General features: G+C 58.5%; 2 protein-coding genes across 8 annotated transcripts in view; both read left to right on the top strand.

The window, feature by feature from the left end:
• Positions 1 to 4,861: 4,861 nt before the first annotated feature.
• Positions 4,862 to 6,042, top strand: DIRAS1 (DIRAS family GTPase 1). The gene is given in 2 exon segments (XM_039324365.1): positions 4,862 to 4,916; positions 4,919 to 6,042. Coding segments are annotated over 2 exon segments (594 nt in total). The 3' UTR covers positions 5,458 to 6,042.
• A 6,336-nt stretch (positions 6,043 to 12,378) lies between these two features.
• Positions 12,379 to 20,789, top strand: part of GNG7 (G protein subunit gamma 7) — a 33,077-nt gene continuing 24,666 nt past the window's right edge. For 2 of the 7 annotated variants that reach the window (XM_039324369.1, XM_039324367.1), the window contains exon 1: positions 12,379 to 12,509. The gene's annotated coding sequence lies outside the window, so the exon portion shown is untranslated. Of the gene's footprint in view, positions 12,510 to 15,187; positions 15,281 to 18,505; positions 18,630 to 20,789 lie in introns of those variants that run through there. The other 5 variants (XM_039324366.1, XM_039324371.1, XM_039324370.1 and 2 more) reach the window with 5 other exon arrangements.

Below are 20,789 nucleotides of genomic sequence, written 5' to 3'. Positions count from 1 at the left end.
CAGCTCCTATTCAGAGATCTGTTTGCCATTATTATTGCCAAGCCAGGAATCCCTTCTGTACTCTATAGCCCAACATACAAAAAAAAAAAAAAAACATAAAAAAACCACTGCAAAATACAAACTAGAAACAAAAATTAAAATAAGCAAGAAAATGGGAAGAGAACACCTATCCGATCTTGACAAATATAAATCACCAGGACCCAATGGATTATATCCCAGAGTTCTGAAGGAGCTGGCAGGTGTTATCTCAGAACCATTGCACCATATCTTTCATAAATGCTGGACCACCAGGGAAGTACCTGAGGATTGGAAAAGGGCTAATGTGGTTCTCATCTTCAAGAAAGGAAAAAAAAGCAGAGCCAGGAAACTACAGACCAATCAGTTTTACCTCAATACCTGGGAATATCCTAGAAAAGATAATCAAAAAACAGAGCTGCGAACAACTAGAAGCAAACAAAGTTATAACCAGTAGCTAGCATGGGTTTGTCAAAAACAGATCATGCCAAACCAATCTTATTTCATTCTTTGATAAAGGGACTAAACTAGTAGACCAGCGAAATGCTGTGGACGTAGTATACTTAGATTTCAGTAAGGCATTTGATAAAGTAGACCAGAATCTATTCCTTGGTAAGCTAGAAAAAGGTGGTATAGACCAGCTGGCAAACCGTACTCAACGAGTAGTCCTCAATGGCTCTACATCCACACGGAGAGAAGTGAGCAGTGGGGGTCCCACAAGGCTCCATCTTAGGCCCAGGACTCTTCAACATCTTCATCAATGACTTAGATGAGGGAATTGGAGGGGAACTCATCAAATTTGCAGATGACACCAAACCGGCAGGAGTAGCCAACACCCCAGAAGACAAACTCAGAATCCAAAAAGATCTTAAGCTTGAACAATGGGCCTTATCCAACAAAATGAGTTTCAATGTGGAGAAAAGCAAAGTTTTACATTTAGGCAGGAAAAGCCAGAGGTACAAGTACAGACTGGGCGAGACTTGCCTTAAAAACAGTAACCATGAAAGGGACCTTGGAGTCCTAGTGGACGATCCCTTGACCAGGAGCCAGCCGTGTGCAGCAGCAGCCAAAAAAGCTAACACAATCCTGGGTTGTATACGCAAGGTATTGGTACCACTTTATAAAACCCTAGTAAGGCCACACCTGAAATACCGCAGCCAACTTTGGTTACCATATCACAAAAAAGATTTTGAAAGTTTGGAAAAAATTCAGAAAAGGCCAACTAAGATGATCCAAGGCCTGGAGACTAAAATATATGAAGAACGGCTGCCGGACTTGGGTTTGGCTAATCTAAAGAAAAAAAGAAATAGGGGAGACACGATAGCAGCGTTCCAGTATTTGCGGGACTGCCCCCAAAAGAGGGGGTCATGTTATTTACCAGAGCACAATGGTTGGAAACTGATCAAAGAGAGAAGCAACCTGGAATCAAGGAGAAACTTCCTGACAGTGAGGACAATTAACCAGTGGAACAGCTTGCCTCCAGAAATCGTGGGCGCTCCATCACTGGAGGTTTTTAAAAAGAGGCTGGACAGTCACTTGTCTGAGATGGTATAGATTCTTTTGCTTGAGCAGGAGGCTGGACTAGAAGACCTCCAAGGTCCCTTCCAGCTATTCTATTCTAATTACTCAGCTATTTGATTTCTTTGTCCCTAATCTAAAATGCTGCATTTGTCTGCTCAGTGTCATTATTTGTAAGCGCTTCCTAACTTGTCCAGATCCGTTTTGGTTGTCGATGGTCTTCCCCGTCTTGTGCCGCCTCAGGGCTGCTCCAAAGCTGTGGCCGGACTGGGAGTGGCCGAGCTTCGCTAGAATTGCACCTGCCTGTGTTATGGGCCCATCTGGGGCTTAATAAACAACAGCCAAGTTCCCCAGTACTTCTCCCTAAAGGAAAGCCAACAACCAGATGGCTGGACTGCTCTGCCAGATTGTTGCCACCTCACTAATTCAGCTGTACCCTCCAACAAATGACAACACCAGGGTTGCCGTGGTGTGGAATGCTGCCATTTGGATCAGCCTCCTGAGGCGTTTCACCTGCAGGCACCAGCAACTCCGAAGACAGAAGGGAAGATACCATCAGATGCTCAGACAGCCCGCAGAAGACCTGGAGGATTTCCTGGCCACTCACAGCTCACCGAGGCTCCGGCTCCCTCCATGGCTTAAGTCACCACCTGGCCACTGGGGTGGCTGTGAGGAAGAAGCCACGGAAACAGCTGATTGCATCTCCCATGAAGCAGCAGCTCCTTCTGTCCCTGAAGTTTCATTCTGCCTCCCCCTGGCCTGCAGACTTTCCATGCTCTGTTCAGCTGTGGAGCTGTGCAATCAACACGCTTGGCCTCTCATAAGCAACTTAGGGTGACACACAATGAAAACGACAAAACGTTAAAAAAGGATCTGTCATAAGCGGTAATAAAAGACTGAACTATATCCTGCTGAAGCAGTCCAAGAGTCAGACCCATAACACTGGCCTGCTTCCGAGGCCTCCTTCTGCCCCATTGCCTGGGGAGCGCCCAGGACTCTGCAGCTTCCAGAAGGGCAGAGGGGCCCGGTCAGAGCTTCCGCAGAGAGGCCGCTCCATGGGGCCGGGCCCGTCTCCTACCTCCCCCAAGAGCCCCTGGTTGCAGGGACAGCCGAGAGAGAGAGAGAGAGAGAGAGAGAGAGAGAGAGAGAGAGAGAGAGAGAGAGAGAGAGAGAGAGAGAGAGAGAGAGAGAGAGAGAGAGAGAGAGCAGCCAGAAGCTGGACTCCCACACGGGGGGGGCTGCTCCACCCGTGGAGCTCATTGGCCAGGACCAGATGCAGAGGGCTTCCAACACACAAAGAGGCTTTAAAGCACACCTCTTACAAGTGCTTGTTGTCCTTTGGGCCAGACTGATCGTTTAGTTTTGTTTCAATGTACATTTTTATTATTCGCATACGAATTGTTATTGGAAAGCTGGCATTTAGTAAATGGGACTTCTATGATGGGTGGTTTAAAAGCCACAGAAGAAGTACCAGATCTTGAGGATGTCTGCTCAAAAGTTCCTGAATCCACCCGAGGATCAAACCTCTTGAGGAACATCTGGATGGATCTCTTCAAGGGAAATTCTGGGAGTTTCTCTGGAGGGCTGAGCATCCTTTCCACGTCTCAAGCAGCTCTATTTCTAAAAGCCTTGGACAGAGACCCTTGGCAGTGGGGGGGGAGTACGTGTTGGCCCCCAGGAGGATGGGGTGGGGGTAGGGCCTGGGACTTGCTCCTGGCTTAAGTGAGCAACTGAGGTGTGTTGGAAAAAAGCTCCCAGTGTCATATGATGGGGTCCAAGATGCCTGAAGCTCAAAGATCTCAGGGTGAAGATGAGAGCCGTAAAAAGGGCCCAGGCTGTGCCAGAACCGTCAGGAAAGGGTCAGGAATGAGGCCGCCAGGACGCCATGATGCCCTTGCAGAAGTTGCCGCCATCTCCCCTACAGGGCAGGAATCAGCAAACTGAGACAGCAATGTCTGATATTGATGGGGGGGGGGGAACTGAGGTGCGAGTCCAGGATGGCTGAACCATCGCAAGGGGCAGCCGGTGGGTCACCAGGTAAATGTGCACCAACAGCACGACTCAGCTGCAGAAAAGGCAAATGCCATCGTCCGGGGAAGGCAGAGCCTGGAAAAAAGATATGGTTGACTTGCCGTCTTCAAGAAACCGGAGGCAGAATCGCTCTGAGAAACCAGGATTGCAGCTGGATCTTTGAAAAGTTGCTCCAGAGCGGAACTGGCTTTCCAGGAAGATGCCCCCACCTTGTTCAAGGCCTTAACCAGAGGCTGGAGGACCTTCTGTCTGAGAGGCAGTAATGGTGGGTTTTTGCCCTGGGCAGAGGGTTGGGCTAGATGGCCTCAAGCTCCCTTCACATGCTTCCCTTTGAGTTTCCTCTCCCTCCCAAGTGCTTTAGGGCATCTCTTGACAAAATGGAGCCCCCTAAAAAGGGGGCACTGATGCAACCCACAGGAATCATTTCAGAGAAATTAACTCTGACTGAGTGACACTACGCTCCACCCCACCCCTGCTTTTCCCTGCTCCCTCTTGCAAAAAAAAAGAAGAAGAAGAAGAAGAAGAAGAAGGAAAAAAAGGAAGAAAGCAAAAAATGTGAGACCTGTGACTTTTCTACATGCTAGAAAGGGGAACCGGTCAGGATGGGCCGGGCCTGGGTGGGCAGTGCCTGTCCAAAGGGCAGGTGTGGGGGAGGGGCATTGTTGCACACTGAAAGATGGAGGCAATTCCCCCCCTCTTTCCTGATGCGGGGCCCCTGGAGCTGATCTTTCTGGACCTTGGACCTGGCCATCTGTTCCTCCCCCAGGGAAGCCCCATCAGTGAATGCACCAGCCCCTCCCCCCAAGCCCAGACTTGATGCTGCAGGGAACCTAGGGGGTGGAGAGGCCCCCCCCCCAGCCCAGCTGCCCTGTCTAGCTTTGCTCATTTTTGATCAGCCTTTCAGCAACTGGGGGGAGGGGAAGGGAAGGGGTGTGTTTTGTTCTTGCTCCCCAAATGCTTTGTCACCAACCCTGCCGGAGGGGGGGGGCTTTTGCGGTCCCAACAATTCCCTGGAAAAGCTCCTATACGGAGCCCTCCGGCTTCACCCCTGGCTGGTGCCCCTCCCCCCCCGGGTTGATGTATTTGCTCTAAGCCTGTTTAAGTCAAGGGGGGGGGGGAAATAATAAGATATCTGAGTCCCAGATTTGCAAGGGGTGATTGAAGCCGGTGGGGTGGGGACGGCCTCTGCCTGCCTGCCTGCCTGCCTGGGTTGATGGTCCTTCTTCTTTCTCCTCCTCCTCCCCCTCCCCAGGTGGGCAGCCGCTGACCCCTCCCCGCCAGCCACCCGCCCAACAAGATGCCGGAGCAGAGCAACGACTACCGGGTGGTGGTCTTCGGGGCCGGGGGCGTGGGCAGAGCTCGCTGGTGGTGCGCTTCGTCAAGGGCACCTTCCGCGACACCTACATCCCCACCATCGAGGACACCTACCGGCAGGTCATCAGCTGCGACAAGAGCGTCTGCACGCTGCAGATCACCGACACCACCGGCAGCCACCAGTTCCCGGCCATGCAGCGCCTGTCCATCTCCAAGGGCCACGCCTTCATCCTGGTCTTCTCGGTCACCAGCCGGCAGTCGCTGGAGGAGCTGCGGCCCATCCACCAGCAGATCGTGCAGCTGAAGGGCGGCGGGGAGGCCTTCCCCATCATGCTGGTGGGCAACAAGTGCGACGAGACCCAGCGGGAGGTGGAGACGCGGGAGGGGGAGGCCGTGGCCAAGGAGTGGCAGTGCGCCTTCATGGAGACCTCGGCCAAGATGAACTACAACGTCAAGGAGCTGTTCCAGGAGCTGCTGAACCTGGAGAAGCGCCGCAACATGACCCTGAGCATCGACGGGAAGCGCACCGGCAAGCAGAAGCGGACAGAGAAAATCAAGGGCAAGTGCAGCCTTATGTGAGCGGCCGGCCAGCAGGCGCCCCCCACCGCCCTTCCCCCCAGCTCACCGTCCATCGCCTGGTCTCCCTCCGGCCCTCCGCCTCCCCTTCGTCCACTGGCGCCCCCTCCCGGCCTGGCTCTCTCGGTGCTCCCCAGATCCTACCGCCTGCCCGCCTGCCGCTCTGGCCCTGCCCTGGACTCCCTCCCCCCAGCAGAAGCCGACCACTTGGACTCGGGGGGGGGGGCTCAGACGGGGGCGGTCAGGCCTCCCTGCCAAATGACATTCTGGCTGGACTGTGGCCAGCCCCCTCCACTCCCACCCCTGAAGCCGACCTCGGTGGGAAGAGAGGAGAGAGGAGCTGCCTCCACTCAAGGCCCACCGTTCCTGGGATGGGATGGGCTGAAGGTGCCCTGACTGACTTTGGCCTGATGACAGAGAGCCAGTGGTCCAGCCTGCCCTTGGCCGGGAGCTACAGAGGACTCTGGATTCATTCAAGTGGGGCCCTTGGGCGACGATGGCCCTGCCAGGACTGCACAAACTCCTGTGGGGGAGTCAGACCCCCCGTCCCCCTTGCCAGACCCCAGCCCACCTTTGCTTCATCACCCAGGCCCTGCTGGATGCCACTGAGGTGGTGCAGGGCCCCAACGGAGGGGACCACGGGGACAGCCCACCCGCCCCACTCCAGAGAAGGCCTCTGTCTGCCCTGGTGCTCCAGAGCCTGCAGGCCAGATGGGGGGCACCCTACAGGACCCCTGGCCCCATGGAAGCAGGAGCTGCCCACCAGAGCAGGCCCCTTAGGCGGCCCTCCTTCCCACCCTCCCCCCTCTCCCTCCCCCCCATTTGCCATGCCATGCCAGGCTGTGAACACGCAAGCTTATTGTGAGACACCCCCCTCATTATTTACTTTTAATTTACGGGTGTGTTTTTTTTCTGGAACAAAGCAACACAAAGAGCCGCAGCAGCCCATGTCCGGATCAGGAAGGCCAGGAAAGGAAAGCCCTGAATGGGCTGGGGAGCCACAGCTGAGCCAGCCAACCGTGGCTGGCAGACAAGGGCAGCGCTCCCTCTAGGCTGAAGAGCACGGGAGGCAGCGTGCTGGGTGACCGCTCAGAAGCAGGTCCTCTCGGGCAAAGGAGCGGGGGGGGGGCTTGTGCATCCCAGCCTCCATCTACTGGAAACCCCCAACACACTGCCCAAGTGGTGGGCTCCTCCAGAAGCGGGGGGGGGGCTCCTCCCAAGAGGTCAGTTCTTTATTTGCAATCTCAGCAGGGGTTTTTGCAAGATCTTTGGGGGTGGGGCAGTTGTGAAAGACCCAGGGCATTTTCCGTATACTTATGCCAGCTGACAAGACCCACTGCAGGAGGGCTCTGCTTCCTCTGCCTGCCCCTCCATGCAGCTGGTGGCACAGGCCCGGCCCAGCGCCCAGGCAGCAAGATTTTTCTCCTGGCTGCGGTTCCCCCACCCACTCAGGAAGGCTCCCAAAGCACAGGGATGTGGGGGGGGGCAAGTGGGCTGTGCAGAGGGGCTGTATGGGAAAGGGGGCCTGGAGGGCTCTGGGGCTGCCTGCTCCTGCCTTTTGCGCCCCTGCATGCTCCCCCCCCCAGCCTGCCTTCCCTCCCTCCCTCCCCGTGGGGGCACAGAAGGAGATGGATGGTAGCTGCTGCACAGCGCCCTCCTGTCCCCCAGGCTCCGCCCGACTGGGCAGGGCAAGTGAGGCCTCCGTTTGGACGGGAAAGGCCTGACGCCCCTTTGCCTGTCTTCGGTGCTTCGAGTCAGGCACCGGAGCCCTTTAGGTGCATCTTAAGTTGTTTCCGAAGGGATTAAGCAGCCCAGGACCGTTACAGAGGACTTCTGCCCTGGGCCACTTTGGCTGCCAGCTGCCCCCCCCTTCTCTGTCGGCGCCCCAGATCCGTCTCTGGGAGGACGGCTGGGGCCGCCCATCCCCACCAGGTCCAGGCTGAGCCTTCCGCCATGCAAGAACCGAGACTGGGCGCCTGCCGGCTACTCAGAACAGCCGCATCTTGGCATACGAAGGGGAGGGGCTGCTTGACCCCCACCCCAGCCTCAGTTCTCCTGAGATCCCCGGGCCGGGCGGGTCCGAGCGGTACTCGCAGAGGGAGGGGGCCTCCGTCCGGGGGCTGCGGGAGACTGGCTCGGAGGGGGCCCGGGATCGCCCCCGCCAAGCTGCCCGGCAGGGCGGCGCTCGCGTCCCAGCCCTCCGGAGGCGCGGTGGGGGCCTGGGACGGTCTGCCGCGGCCCCCCCCCGGGCGCCGATATTCGTCGGGGGGGGGGAGGGCAGGTCCTTCGGATCCGCGGTCTCTAGCACGTCCCCTTAGCGAAGCCGTCGGGCCGGTCTTGTTGGGGGGGGGGGCTTCTCGTGAGAGGGGGGAAGCCGCCGGGGCGCCGCTGGTGGGTCCGGTGGGGGAGCTGCTTTGGCAGGGGGAATCGCCTCCCCTCTAAACCGGCCACTTGCTCCACGGTCCGACCGGCCACGATGGGGCGCCCTCCGCCGCCCGCGTACGGATCAGCTCCTCTCCCCCCCTCCCTCAGTTCTGTACGCGCGCTCCTTGCAACGCGGTCCGAGGCCCGAGGGCGCCCTCCGGGCCGGCGGAGAGGCTCGGCCGTTCCTCCCGCAGTTTCTCCTGAGCTTGCGGGGCACCCGAATTCGCCGCGACCCCCGCGGAAGCCGTTTACGGCGGCTGCTTTGGGCCGCCGTTCCTTCTCCCGCAACCCGCTTCCCTCCGCCGCTCCCGGCCTCCCAGTGCGTGTGAATGTCCACCCCCCGCCAACTGCTGCCGCCGCCGCCGCCCCGGAGGTCGGGCGCGCGCGGAGCCTCTGCAGCCTTGCGAGGCACCGGCCGGCCGGTCAGAGGGCCCGGCAGGGGCTGCAGTCTTTCCCCAGCCCCGGCGGCGACCTCGACTCATCCACGGAGCTCCTGAAATTCCCAGCCGGCGACCCTTCCTCGCCTTCCCTGTAAATACGACCCCAGCCCGACTAGTTTTCCTCTCGGCGGCCCGCATGGCGATTCGAGCTACTGTGCAAAGGATTTTTTTTTTTAAACGGACGAGAAACTCGCACACCGACACATAAGACAAAACGACAATATTATAATGACAATGTAATAATAAAACGGAAACAAACGAACGGTACAATGTAGCCTTTATTTAGAAATAGTCTTCCTTGGATGAATAAAAACGGATTTATCCCATCCGCCTCCCCGTTGCTGCTCTTATTCTTCCGGGCCTTGGGGCGGGGGGGGAGGAATCTGGCTCGGCCAGGCGCTTGCCTGGACTGGAACCGCTCGCCAGACTCGGACAGCCACCCCCAAATTCGGGCCCGGCCCCCCGGGGGCGTCCCGGGGCTGAACCTCGGGCCCCACACGCAGCCCTGGCTGCTGATGCTCTTCGTGGTATAAGGACAGGGGGGGGGAGGCCGCCCCTCTGCCAAGAGGAGAAATGTAGGGGGGGTTGAGGAACACCCGGGGGCTTCTGCCTGACCCGTAAGGCCATTTCGGAGATCATCATTGTTCCCGCCCCCGCCGCCCCCCAGAGATCGGTCCTCGGCTGCTGCGTCGGCGTGGGGGGCGCTCCTTCCTCCCGCACCAGGGAGACCTTGGCAAACCGCTTCCCGCACCTGCTGCATTCTGCCCAAGCTCCGGAGGGTGGGCGGTTGGTTCCCCCCCTTGCAGTTGTGGTTTTCTCTGCCCTGCCAGCCTCTGATGCGCGTCTGGTGGACCCAAAGTGCGTCACGCCCCCCGTCGCCATGGAGACCGGCCGTTCCTCTGCGTTTGAGAGCTGCTCCTTGGGACGCGCAATGAATGGCGAGGAGGAGGAGGAGAAGAGAGCGGCGGCTGGGGGAGGCACTCTTCCCCCATCACGCACGCACGTGGCGCGATGGGTGACGTTGGTTCCCTGGGGGGGCTGGCATCCCTCCAATCTCTCCAGAGGGGGCTCCTGCCAGCCAGATGAGCCCAACCCAAGAGGAATGGGCGGCACCGGGTCCGGCAAAAGGCTGGCAGCTCCCAGGCATTAGCCGGATCAGCCCTCGGACAGGGCACCACCAGGATATCTCGGAGAAGGGGGGCAACACTGAGGCTCCTCCACTTGAAGGCCTCCTTCCCATTTTCCTCCAGGGAGCCAAGTCTGATCCCTTCATTTCTGCAGGGAGGGGAGAGCTAAGCCCCCCGAGCCCCTCACACACCCTCCGGGGCTATGGTGGGCTGGCACCCAAGGCCTTCATTGCAGCAGCTCCCCTCCTTGGCTGGCTGGAAGTAAAACACCGCCACGTGAAGGGGGGGTTGATTCCCCCTCCCCTGATAAAATCACCGCTGCTCTGAATCTAAAGCACCAGTGGGACTCGGCCAGTCCCAGAGCCAGTCAGAGCCCTGCGCTGCTCATCCTGGGCTGTGAGGGGCTGCTCTCCCCCCCCCCCCGCAGAGGCCTCTGTCAGCTCCCCTGCCTGGCAGCCACTTTGGCCTGCCGAAGGTGCAGCCAGCCTGGTGTCCCCTTCCCCCCAACCCTTGCAAGCTGGAGGTAGAGTCCTTGCGTGTCCCTGTGCATCCACACAGCCCTCTGGGCTTGGCGAGGGTGAGGCCTGCTCGAGGCTGAAGGAAGGCCTGAAAATCCACTTTGGCTGGTCCAAAGCAGACCCTCCGTTCTGGTGTGTCCAGGCACGCATGCAGAGTCTCAGCACCAGAGCTGGTGCGGTGCTGGATGAGGCCAGTGGTGTGATGATCCTGGGACTCCACGGGGAACCGGGGCCTCCGGAGGCAGAAGTGAAGTGCCTGGTGCAGCTAGCCTGCTGGAGCACCAAGGGGTCTAGCAGGAATCCCCACCCAGGGCAGGGAGGACCCTCTGCTTGGCTTGCTCTTCACCTCCCCCACTTCCCAGGCTCTGCAGGCCACCTCTGGCCCTCCCTTCTGGCTCCCAGGTGTGGGCTACTAACCTCCAAGGATGCATGAGGTGTCTGTGGATCCCTCCATTATCCTGAACGGCAATCGGAGGGACCCAGACCAGCCCCCTGCTCAGCGTAGGAGCCCTCAGAACATCTCGAGAAGGTGATCTTCAGGACTTCCAGCATCTAAGCACTCATCCCTTCCTGTGGCTACTGGTTCCACTGGCTCATATATCCAATAGGCTCCTCCTTCCTCCCAGCTGAGCAGGGGCCGTTTGGGCGACTGCATCTCCCTGCTGGCTGCTCTTTAGCTTTTGGCCACTGCAGGTGGTCTCCTGGTTGAGTGACCAGCTCTCTCCCATCCCAGATACTGTCCAGGTAAGGATCTTCTCCTCCACTGCATTCCCTCTTATTCATTTCAGCCTCCCCAACGATCTTTAGGAACCCTCTTTCTTTCATTTCAAGTACTAACAGCAAGTGGCTACTCAACCCTCCCAGCCGCCTCCCGCCTCCCTCCGCCAGCCATGCATCTCACCCCGCCCAGCTTCAGAGATGCCCCACAGGGGCTCCCCAAGTTAAACTGCTCTAATCTGAACAGAATAGAGGAGGAAGGGACCTTGGAAATCTTCTAGACCAGCCCTGCTCAAGCAGGAGAACCTATAGTACCATCTCAGATAGGTGAATTTCTGGTCTTAAAAATCTCCAGTGATGGAGCACCAGTGATTTCTGGAGGCAGGTTGTTCCACTGGTTAATTGTCCTCACTGTCAGGAAGTTTCTCCTTAGTTCCAGGTTGCTTCTCTCTTTGGTCAGTTTCTAAACGTTGTTTCTTGTATTTTGCCTTCTGGGGTTTTGGAGAATAACGTGACCCCCCTCCTCTTCTTTGTGGCAGCTCCTCAAATACTGGAACACTGCTATCATGTCACCCCTATTTCTTCTTTTCTTTAGCCAAACCCAAGTCCTGCAGCCGTTCGTTCTTCGTACGTTTTAGTCTCCAGGCCTTGGATCATCTCCCCCACTCTGGCCCTGGTATCAAACCCTCAGGGAACTGGAGGGAACCCCCCCGGACCTCCCAGCCCTGCTGGATGAGATCCCCCACCCCTCTTATCCAGCGATCTATCCTCCCAGTGGCCCCTCAAGGGTCAACCTGGCCTTTCGTGCCTGACAGGGGCATGGTTATTTGGACAGCTGTCAATCGTCCTCCACTGAGATGGCCTGGCACCCATCCCTGAATTCCACACGTACCCAAGGCCTCCTGGTGGTCTCGCTTCTTTGGGACCTGTCCCTTTTCTCCACCCCCAGTGATGGGTGATGGGTGTTCCCATTGCTTCTGTATCCCTATTCCTCTTATTGGGTGGCAAGAAGGCCCAGATCAGGAGGAAGCCTGGGGGGGGGGGTTGTCACTGCGGGGAGGAAGATCAGGGGGGCATCCGGGTGTCACATTTCCATACATTCAGATTTGCAATGACTCTGATAAAAGCCCGCAACTTTTTAAGGACCTATAAAGGGGGTGGAAATCAAGGGGCGGAAGGATGGAGAGACGCGCTTTTATGATGCAAAAAATGAACGCGGCCAGATCGGAAGGAAGGTCAGCGGATCCCGCTTAGTTCGCTCTCTAGCACGGTTCCTTCCCAGGCCTCCATCCAAGGACTTGGGAATTCGCAGGGGAAAACCGATTGTGGGAACGAAGCGCAAGGCCGGTTCGGTTCGCCCGGGAAGCCTCAGCTCCCTTTCGGTCCAGGCGGCCGCAGGTGCGGACAGCGCTCGGCGGGCATCACCTGCTCGCGCCCCTTCCTAACGGGAGGGCAGACAACCTTGAGACGCTGAATTTCGAAGAGGCCCACCTCGCAGGGCTGTTGTAGCGAAAGGGGAGGGGCTCCTCCATTCCCCCTCCGGCCAAGCGCGGTTTCCCGAGGCCCCTCCCCTCCTACGGACCGCCCCCATAGCCCGCCCCGCCTCCCAAGTGGCCAGCAATTGGCCGTTCGCATCCTCGCCCCGCCCCTCCTGCCGAACCGCCCAGGTCCGCGGCGGCCTCCGAAGCCCCCCTTCCTCGGAGGCGCTCGAGCGGATTGGCCCGGCGAGCTGTCGCTCAGGCGCTCAGGGCCGGCGGCCTCGGCAGGGCAACGTCGCGGGCAGAGCGGGAGGCGGCCGAGCGGCGGCGGCGGCGGAGGAGGAGGAGCCGGTGAGGCGGGCTGCGGGAGGGCGGCGGGGCCGGGAGGAGGGGTCCCCGGGCCCCGTGCAATGGGGGTCCTGCTGCCCGGGCGGGGCCGGTCCCTCTGCCCGCCGCCTCTCAGCGCCGCCCGGCCGAAGGGAGTGGGCAGCTCCCGGCCCAGCGCGGCGACCCCGAGGCAGGCGGACCCGCTTAGCGGCTGCGAGTTACCGGCCGTCTGTCTGTGTCCTCCCCGCCCCAGCCTGCGCTCTTTCCCGGGGATGGCCGGCCCCTCCTAGGCGGCCGCTTGTGGGACCCCGGGGCGCCCCCCGAGTCCTCCCTTCCCCCGGCAGAGCGGCCCGGCCCCTCCCTCGGGGATCCCGCCGAGAGCCTCCGGATGGGCCTCCCCGCCGCCCCGAGCGCGCCTCTCCGAAGGGGGCGCGAAGCTCCAGCCCTGCCCTGCCCCGCAATCCCCCCCCCAAATTGAGAGGCGGCCCCGATGCTGCAGCCCAGGACGGCATCGCCTTTTCTGCAGCCTCGTCCCACGCCGGGGCCCCCCTGGAGCTCCCCGAGACCCCCGGTCCCTTCTGCGTGGAAAGGTTTCCCCCCTCCCCATTTTCCCTACGCCGTTCCCGTTTGCCCTATTAAAATCCCCCTCCCCGAATCCTGCCTCTCCAGGCGACCCCTAAGGCATTTGCTCCCCCCCCCGCCCCCCAAGGACAGAATTAATTGCTCAGTGTCACATTCTGCCTCCCTCTTTAGCCTGTTGAACAGTCTGCCCCCCCCTTGGCCTTTCTCTCCCCCCAGGATCCCTCTCTGGGTAGCATCTTCCTTCTCTAGTAGGACCCCCCCCCAGTGCCTGGTGAAGCCGAGGACCCCTCTTTTGACTGGGCTTCCCTGATCACAAAGGAGGTCCAAAAGGATGGGGCTGGGGGGGGGTGACTTCTACTACTCCTTGTAGTATTGGTAGTGAAACGGACCCCCTCTGGGGGGGAGGTGCCCTACTTGCTCCCATCCTCCAGGTCTAGGACTTTGCCTGCCCTGCCTGGTTTCTCACAAAAAAGGGGTTCCCAGGGGACATCCAGCTGTTCCTCCCAGGCTCTCTGGTGTCTCCTGTCTGCCCCCCCCTCTCTCCCCTCCCTCTCCCTCTTCCTGCCCTTCTCTCCTGGGCCTGTGGGAACCCTCCTTCCTCAGCTGCTCTGAGTGGCAGGGATGCTGATGCTGCCAGCCAAAATGGCAACACCTGCGTGATGTTATCCTCACACAAACCCCACAATTAGGTGCCTCCGCTAGAACACACACACACACACACACACACACACACACACACACACACACACACCCTCTCCTGGATCTGTTTGCTCCAAAGAATCCTGCCCCATGGAGCAGAGGATCCTGCCCAGCTTTTCTGCGATTCTGCTCTCCTCTCTCTCCCTTTCTCCACTCTTGAAGGCCCCTCCCTCCCCCCAAGGCTGCTGCTGCTGCTGCTTCTTCTTCGGACCAGATCTCAGAGCCCGAATCCTCCAGTCATCCTCAAGGGCCCTTTGGGACTCCTGCCTCCAGTTGGCTTTCACAGTGGGGGATGGGCTGGCTTGGTGTCTGTGTGTGTGAAGCCGCCCATTTTCGAGGTTGCTTCCCCCCTCCAGGTCTGGTCAAGTATCTAGTCAAGGAGGGCTTTAGCTGTCTTCTGTGAAATGCGAAGTGGGTCCTTGTGAGTTTGAGGCCAAAGTCCTGTTCATTTTGTGCTCATCCCTCCTACCATTAAGTTTGTCCCAGGCACCCTGAGCCTGGCACCCCGGAAGGGAAGGAAATGTTGCATCCCCCAGGAGGGAAAGTCTCAAGAGCGCCATTCGATCCCTCTCCAGAGAGCCAGGCAGGAAGGGGGGATCCGAAGTGGCCTTGGGTGCTGGGGGGGGGCTCTCTGGAAGCACCTCACCCACCCCTCTGCTCTCCCTTCTCAGTGCTTTAGCTTCCTCCTCCTCCTCCTCCTCCTCTCTGCCTGAAGCCAGGGTCCAGGGATGGGACCAGCCTCTCTCTGGCCAGAGTGGGCAGAAACAAAGGCTCTCCCCTTGCCCCCCCCACTCAGGAACAAAGGCCTCAGCTGTGACTGCACAGAGGAGGACATAAATGGCCCCGGGTCCATTTCTGCTCCACTTTGCTTTTGTGGCTCTCCCCCTCCCCCTCCAGTTAGCCCTCCGAAGCCCCCTCCTCTCAGGCACTGGGTTGAGACCCTCCCTCCATCCCCAACTCTTGAGGGGCTGCTCTGAGCCGCAGCCCAGCCTGGCCAGGGCTCCCCCTGGGGGGCAGAGGCCTGGAATCAGGTCCCCTCACTCTTCACTGCCGTGTTGTCCTGTGTGAACTCAGCCGCCCTGGTTTGTCAGCTGTGTAGGTTATGGCTCCCTTTAATGCAGGGTTCTTCCCTGTTGTCCCGGGTGTTGTGTGAATCCAGCCAAGGGGAGTTTATTCAGGTGACCAGAAACAAATCCACAGGACCATAAATTTAAAGTCAAGCTCAGAATAGGTGGGTGGGGGCTTTTTAAAAACAGTTTTATTACATGAGGCATTTTTTAAATTTGTAAATGTTATAGGCTGCCCGCAATCCCCTGTGGGTGAGTTGGGTGGCTGTATGAATTTGTTTAATAAATTTAATAAAATAAAAATGGGGGCTGCTCTGCTTGTCAGAGAGAGAACGGAGTCTTTTGCTCCCGAAGGAGCCTCTGACGCAGCCAGACGCCGGGAGCAAAGGGCGAATCCTGGCCCTTCCAGACGACTCAGAGGACAGTTCCAGATGGCCTGGCAGGCAGGTATTGATGGGGTTCGTAGTCCCATGTAACAAAGGTCCCCATCCTATGGGCTGTGGCCCACTACCGGCCTGTGGTCTCTTGGCCACTGGGCCGCGTGAGTGGCTGGCCAGGGCACACGTACGTGTGCGCACACTCGCCCCCTGCCCATGCGCTGGCACTAGCTGAGCCACGAGCCTCTCGCTGGGGCCGGCTGGTTCGCAAGCAGGCACTGGCCAAGCTGCAAAAAACGTGTGCCAGCGCTAGCAGCCCCGTTTGCAGAGCACGGTGCTCACGGCCCCGTTCACGCACTCACGCACGCACAGCCACATTTGTGTGTGTGCACATGCGTGCATAAAGGTGCCTGTTCCCCCCCCCTTCCCACCAGGCTGCAACCCAGGAAGGTTGCCGACCCCTGCTGTTTAATACCAGGGAGGTGTATTCCGGTAGGTCTTTTCCAGAAAGATTTCCCTGGGGGGGGGGCTTTCCTCCCTGACCTTAGGCTGCCAGGCAGAGTTTGACCTTATGCCCCCCTCCCAGGCCCCCCAGAGATTGGGGGGGGGACTGATTGTGCTCTGTCCCGGTTGAGTTGGGAGGAGGAGGAGGGGGCCTCTCGCAAGGGGCTTCTGGGGCTGCCCCCGGAGCAGCGTTGGGTTCCTTCCCAGGATGGGGCACCTTGGGAGTAGAGGTGATGGCCCTTCTGAGCAGGTGTGTGTGTGTGTGCGCGCGCGCTTGCTCGCTCTGGAGAGGGTGGGGCAAATGGAGACCCTCCTCCCCCTCCTCCCCCCACTGGGCCACTACAAGTAGGCAAGAGGGTCTGTGTTGCCAGCTTTCCACAGTTTCTGAACTCCTGCGCAGGTGAGTGGCATTCGACCCCCTTCTTTTGGCAAAATAGTTATTTCCAAACTGCTCAGTGGGACACAAGAGGTGACACTTCGCATGGTGGGGGGAGGGTCAGTCCAAGGGCGCCTGTGCCGAGTTAGTGCAAGAAAGGAGCCCCAGGAAGGGATTCCGGCTTCTTGGAGATTCGCCGTGTTGGACTTTCAAAATTCCCTTTTCCTCTTTCTCCCCGACACAATTTCCGTTACACACACCGTTCCCTAAGAAGTAACACGGAGCTGTGTATTAGTATTGTGGATTGAGGCTGTATTGTGGCTGACCTGGTTGGGGGGATCCAGGTTTGGCCTCGGCCAAGAGCCCAGGGGGAGGGGAGGAGGAAGGACTGTTGTCCTCCTCCCAGTCTGAGTCTCCTTGAGACCCTCTCTTGGAGTTGGGGCAGCTGTGATGGGGGATGGGTGAGTTGAGAGGGCAGCTGTGATGGCTGCTCTGGGCCGCCCTCCCTCCCTGCTGTCCAGCTGCTCCCCCGTCTGACTTGCTGGACCGAGGGTGGGAAGGCCAAGGCTCAGGGCTTGAGTCTGGGGCAGCTCGACAGTTCCTGCCCCCTCCCCCCCTGGGCAAGACATGGGAACCTTGACGGGCAACAGTGGTGGCCTCCTAGATCTGGCTTTTGGCTCAGGGCAGCAATGAAGCGATCCAGGGGCGTGAAGAGCGTGGCCACCGGTCCCTTGCCGTGGTCAGATGGTCTCCGGTCCCTCTTCGGCTCGCTGGTGTCCTCCCTGCCACCCGGAAGGCCCCTGCTGGGTACCGGAGAGGCAGGGGCTCTTCCTGAGGGTCTGGTGGGCAACCTGTCAGAGGCCTTTGTGGCAGCAGCAGAGTCCCAGTCCCTAGGCTCCCCTCGGCTTCCTGAGGGGCTCCTGGCAGCTGAAGTGCCACTGGAGGCGACCGGAGGACGACAAAGAGCGAACCTGATCCGAAGCCCCGGTTCTGGACAGACGGGCAGTCTCCATGGACCACGAGATCTTTTTCCGCCGTCTTCTGTTTTCTGTGTTCCTAATAAGAGTGGCAGAGTGGACATTTCTTCCCCATTGGCCTCTTAGGGACCTGTTCCTTGCTGGGACAGGATCAGGCCCAGGAACATCTGCTGAGCTCCCGCGAAGAATATTGCCCCTTCCTGGCAGAGGAGCCCCTGAGCTCCACCTGGAGCTGGGCGAGTCCAGCGGACGTGCCTGGAGGACGGTCTGGGATGGGTTTGAGCCCGGTGGTCCTCCAGGCTGGGGACTCGGCCAGGCCCCTCCTGGGTCACTTCCAGCTCCGTTCTGATTCTAAACCTGCCCGGGGAGCAGCCCGTGGTTGGGTCCATGGGTGGCCTTGGCTCCCTTGGCAGTGCCAGGCGGCACTCGCGGTCCAGAGGGCCTTTATCCGGCTCACCTGTTGCACTGCTCCAGGACCAGGGGGACCCCCAGATAATCCCCTCAGCAGGTGGACTGGGGCAGCGCCCTCTGCAGGGACCGGCCTTCAAGGCCCCTTGGAAGCCACTGCTGGTCCAGAATGTGGCAGCCTGGGCCACGTTAAGTGGCACCGCTGATCGCCAGCTGCATTTCCCTGGCTTCCAGTTGGCCTCCGAGTGCTGCTCGCCTCTCTTAAGACCCCTCCTGGGGTGGGGCGGGTTCCCCGAGGGACCCCTTGTCTCCGAGGGCAGTCTCCCCAGACCTCTGGTGGTCAAGCCAGCCAGAGTCTTCTGGGGCAGGTTGGTCTCTAAACTGAACACAAATAAATAAGAACGGGAGATGCTGAAGACTAATTGCTTCAAAGCATCAGAATGGCATGGCCGAGGCCTGCAGAGGAGCTGCCGAAACGGCCTCTTGACCCCCAGCAAAGTCGGATGGAGCCCTTGGCGTGTGGGAGAGGCTTCCATGGGCTGGCCGGAAAGGGCTGCTCTCGTGGCTGTTTCCATTAATTTGGTCCTGCGGGTCAAGGACAGCCCCCTTGGTCCCCATGCTGCTCTTGCACCCCTCAGTGGGACAGGCCACGGGCAGGGCTGGCACCTGGGGCCCCACTCTGGTCTGCAGCCCAGCTGTGTTGGAGGCCCTGGCCCCACTTGCCCGAAGGGACGATCCAGGCCGTGCCAGAGATTGGTGGTTTGTGTCTTGAGTTTTGCCTGGCCCAGGGGTAGGCCACCTTGGCTCTTTTATGACCCGTGAACTTCAATTCCCAGAATTCCTGAGCCAGCATAGCTCATAAAAGAGCCAAGGTTGCCTACCCCTGGCCTGGCCCCTTTCCACGCCCTTCCTGCTCTTTATTTGGCAGACGTGACAACCTGACAGAATGCCAACTTCTCTCCCAAACTGTAAAATATGATTGTGTCAGGTATTTTTATCCTCCGTCTCTGGGGGAGGTGGGGGGAGAGATCTCTCCGCCTGAGGCTCTTGTCCTCAAACGGGCCGTTGGAAGCCTTTCGCTTCACGGCTTCTCCAGAGCCGCTAACTCAGCCTCAGGGTGGCTGTGGAGCACTCAGGACGGCTTCCAATTAGCGGTCAGTTTTTTTCCAAATCCTCTTCCTGCGTGACCAGAAAAGCTTGGGGTATTCTTTTTTAATCCTTCACCCGGCTTCCAGATTGAGTGAGTCTTTCTGGCAGATTAGGAAAAAAACCCACCCTCCTTTCTGCAAAGGAAGAATGGGGGGGGGTTCCTTCCCCTTCAAAGCTGGCTTCGCTTTTGGACCCGTGCCAGAGCCGATGAACCTCGTCGTCTTAATTAAAAGACCCGCGAGAAAAGGCTGGCGGTCTGGGCCTGGCTGCTGCAGTGGGGAAGGAGACTAGGTGAGAGAGATCCACAGCTGGTTCCCTTTCAGAGAAGTGGCTTACTTTGGGTCTCCGATCCGATCCGTTGATCCTGTTCAAAGCAGGCCTGGCTGGGCGTCTGCTGCGGCCCCCTCTGGAAGCCCCCCTGGTCTTGGCGACTCCTCTCCGGGGTTGGAAACCACGTCAGCCGTGTCTGCCTTCCTTCCGGGCTCACCTCCTGAAGCCCCCAGAGCACCTGGTTGCCATGGGAGCGGAAAGGACAGGACTCCCTGACTGGTTCCCGTTGAGAAAGGGCAGAGGCGGGGGTGGGGAGAGGGGGGCTCCAGAGGCTGGCCTGAGATGTGCCCTTGCCTCGTCTCAAAGGCCTCCGGGAGCCCCTGGGGCCGACGCTGAGCGTGGGAGCAGGTGGGAATTCCGTGCCTGGGAATCTGGCTCCCTCCACCCTCAGCCGGTCTCCAAGGCAAGAAAGGAAGGGGCCAAGGGGTTCTGTGGGCCCAGCCAAGGGGAGGGGAGCAGCCATGGGGCCTGACCCCTGTACGGAGCCTGATGGTCCTTTTTCCCAGAGACAGGGAAGGTGTCTCCTGCGCCCACCTGCCCCTCACTTCTGTGCTGCATGGGGGCCTTGGGGGGGGGGCTTTGGCCTTTTTGGTGGGAATGGGGACCGGCTCTTTCTCTGCCAGGGCAGGCGGAGCTCCTGCGGATTGTTTCGGATGTGTTGCCTTTCCCTAGGCCATTTAGGGGGTTCCGGGCACCTTTCCAGGTGCACCTCAGGGGCTGTCGGGCATTTTCCCCTTGGGGGACCTTGCAGCATGTCTGTGGGAAGGCTTCAAGGGGCCACAGAAAGCAGGATGGTTAGCTTGGAAACCCAGGTGGCTACCAGTTATAACTTTATATCCTTCTAGATGTTCACAGATCTGTTTTTTGATTCTTTTTTCCAGTGTCTTCCCAGGTATTGATTGATGCTAGGCTGATTGGTCTGTAGTTTCCTGGGTCTGTTATTTTTCCTTTCTTGAAGATAGGGACCACATCAGCCCTTTTCCAATCCTCAGGTGCTTCCCTGGCGCTCCAGGATTTATGAAAGATGTGGTGCAAGGGTTCTGAGATCTGCCAGCTCCTTCAGAAATCTGGGATGTAATCTGTCGGGTCCTGGTGATTTCTATTTGTCAAGGTCGGATAGGTGTTTTCTTACCATTTCCTTGCTTATTTTAATTTTTGTTTCTGGTCTTTCTTTTGTTGTTGTTGTTAATTGCGAAGTCGTGTCCGACCCATCGCGACCCCATGGACAACGTTCCTCCAGGTCTTCCTGTCCTCTACCATCTTCTGGAGTCCATTTAAGTTCACACCTACTGCTTCAGTGACTCCATCCAGCCATCTCATTCTCTGTCGTCCCCTTCTTCTATTGCCCTCAATCTTTCCCAGCATTAGGCCCTTCTCCAGTGAGTCCTTCTTTCTCATTAGGTGGCCAAAGTACTTGAGTTTCAACTTCAGGATCTGGCCTTCTAAAGAGCAGTCGGGGTTGATCTCTTCTAGGACTGACCGGTTTGAACGCCTTGCAGTCCAAGGGACTCGCAGGAGTCTTCTCCAGCACCATAGTTCAAAGGCCTCAATTCTTTGGCCTCAGCCTTTCTTATGGTCCAACTTTCACAGCCATATATTGCAACTGGGAAAACCATGGCCTGGACTATACACACTTTTGTTGGCAGGGTGATGTCTCTGCTTTTTAGTATGCTGTCTAGATTTGCCATAGCTTTCCTCCCCAAGAGCAAGTGTCTTTTAATTTCTTAGCTGCAGTCCCCATCTGAGGTGATCTTTGAGCCCAGAAAAATAAAATCTGTCACTACCTCCATTTCTTCCCCATCTATTTGCCAGGAATTGAGAGGGCCGGATGCCAT

The sequence above is a fragment of the Crotalus tigris genome, unplaced genomic scaffold, assembly GCF_016545835.1.
Source record: "Crotalus tigris isolate CLP2741 ecotype Arizona unplaced genomic scaffold, ASM1654583v1 scf7180000024298.760630, whole genome shotgun sequence".
NCBI classification, from domain to species: domain Eukaryota; kingdom Metazoa; phylum Chordata; class Lepidosauria; order Squamata; family Viperidae; genus Crotalus; species Crotalus tigris.
The sequence above is the reverse complement of the archived record's forward strand: the minus strand, read 5'-3'. Positions and strand labels throughout refer to the sequence as shown.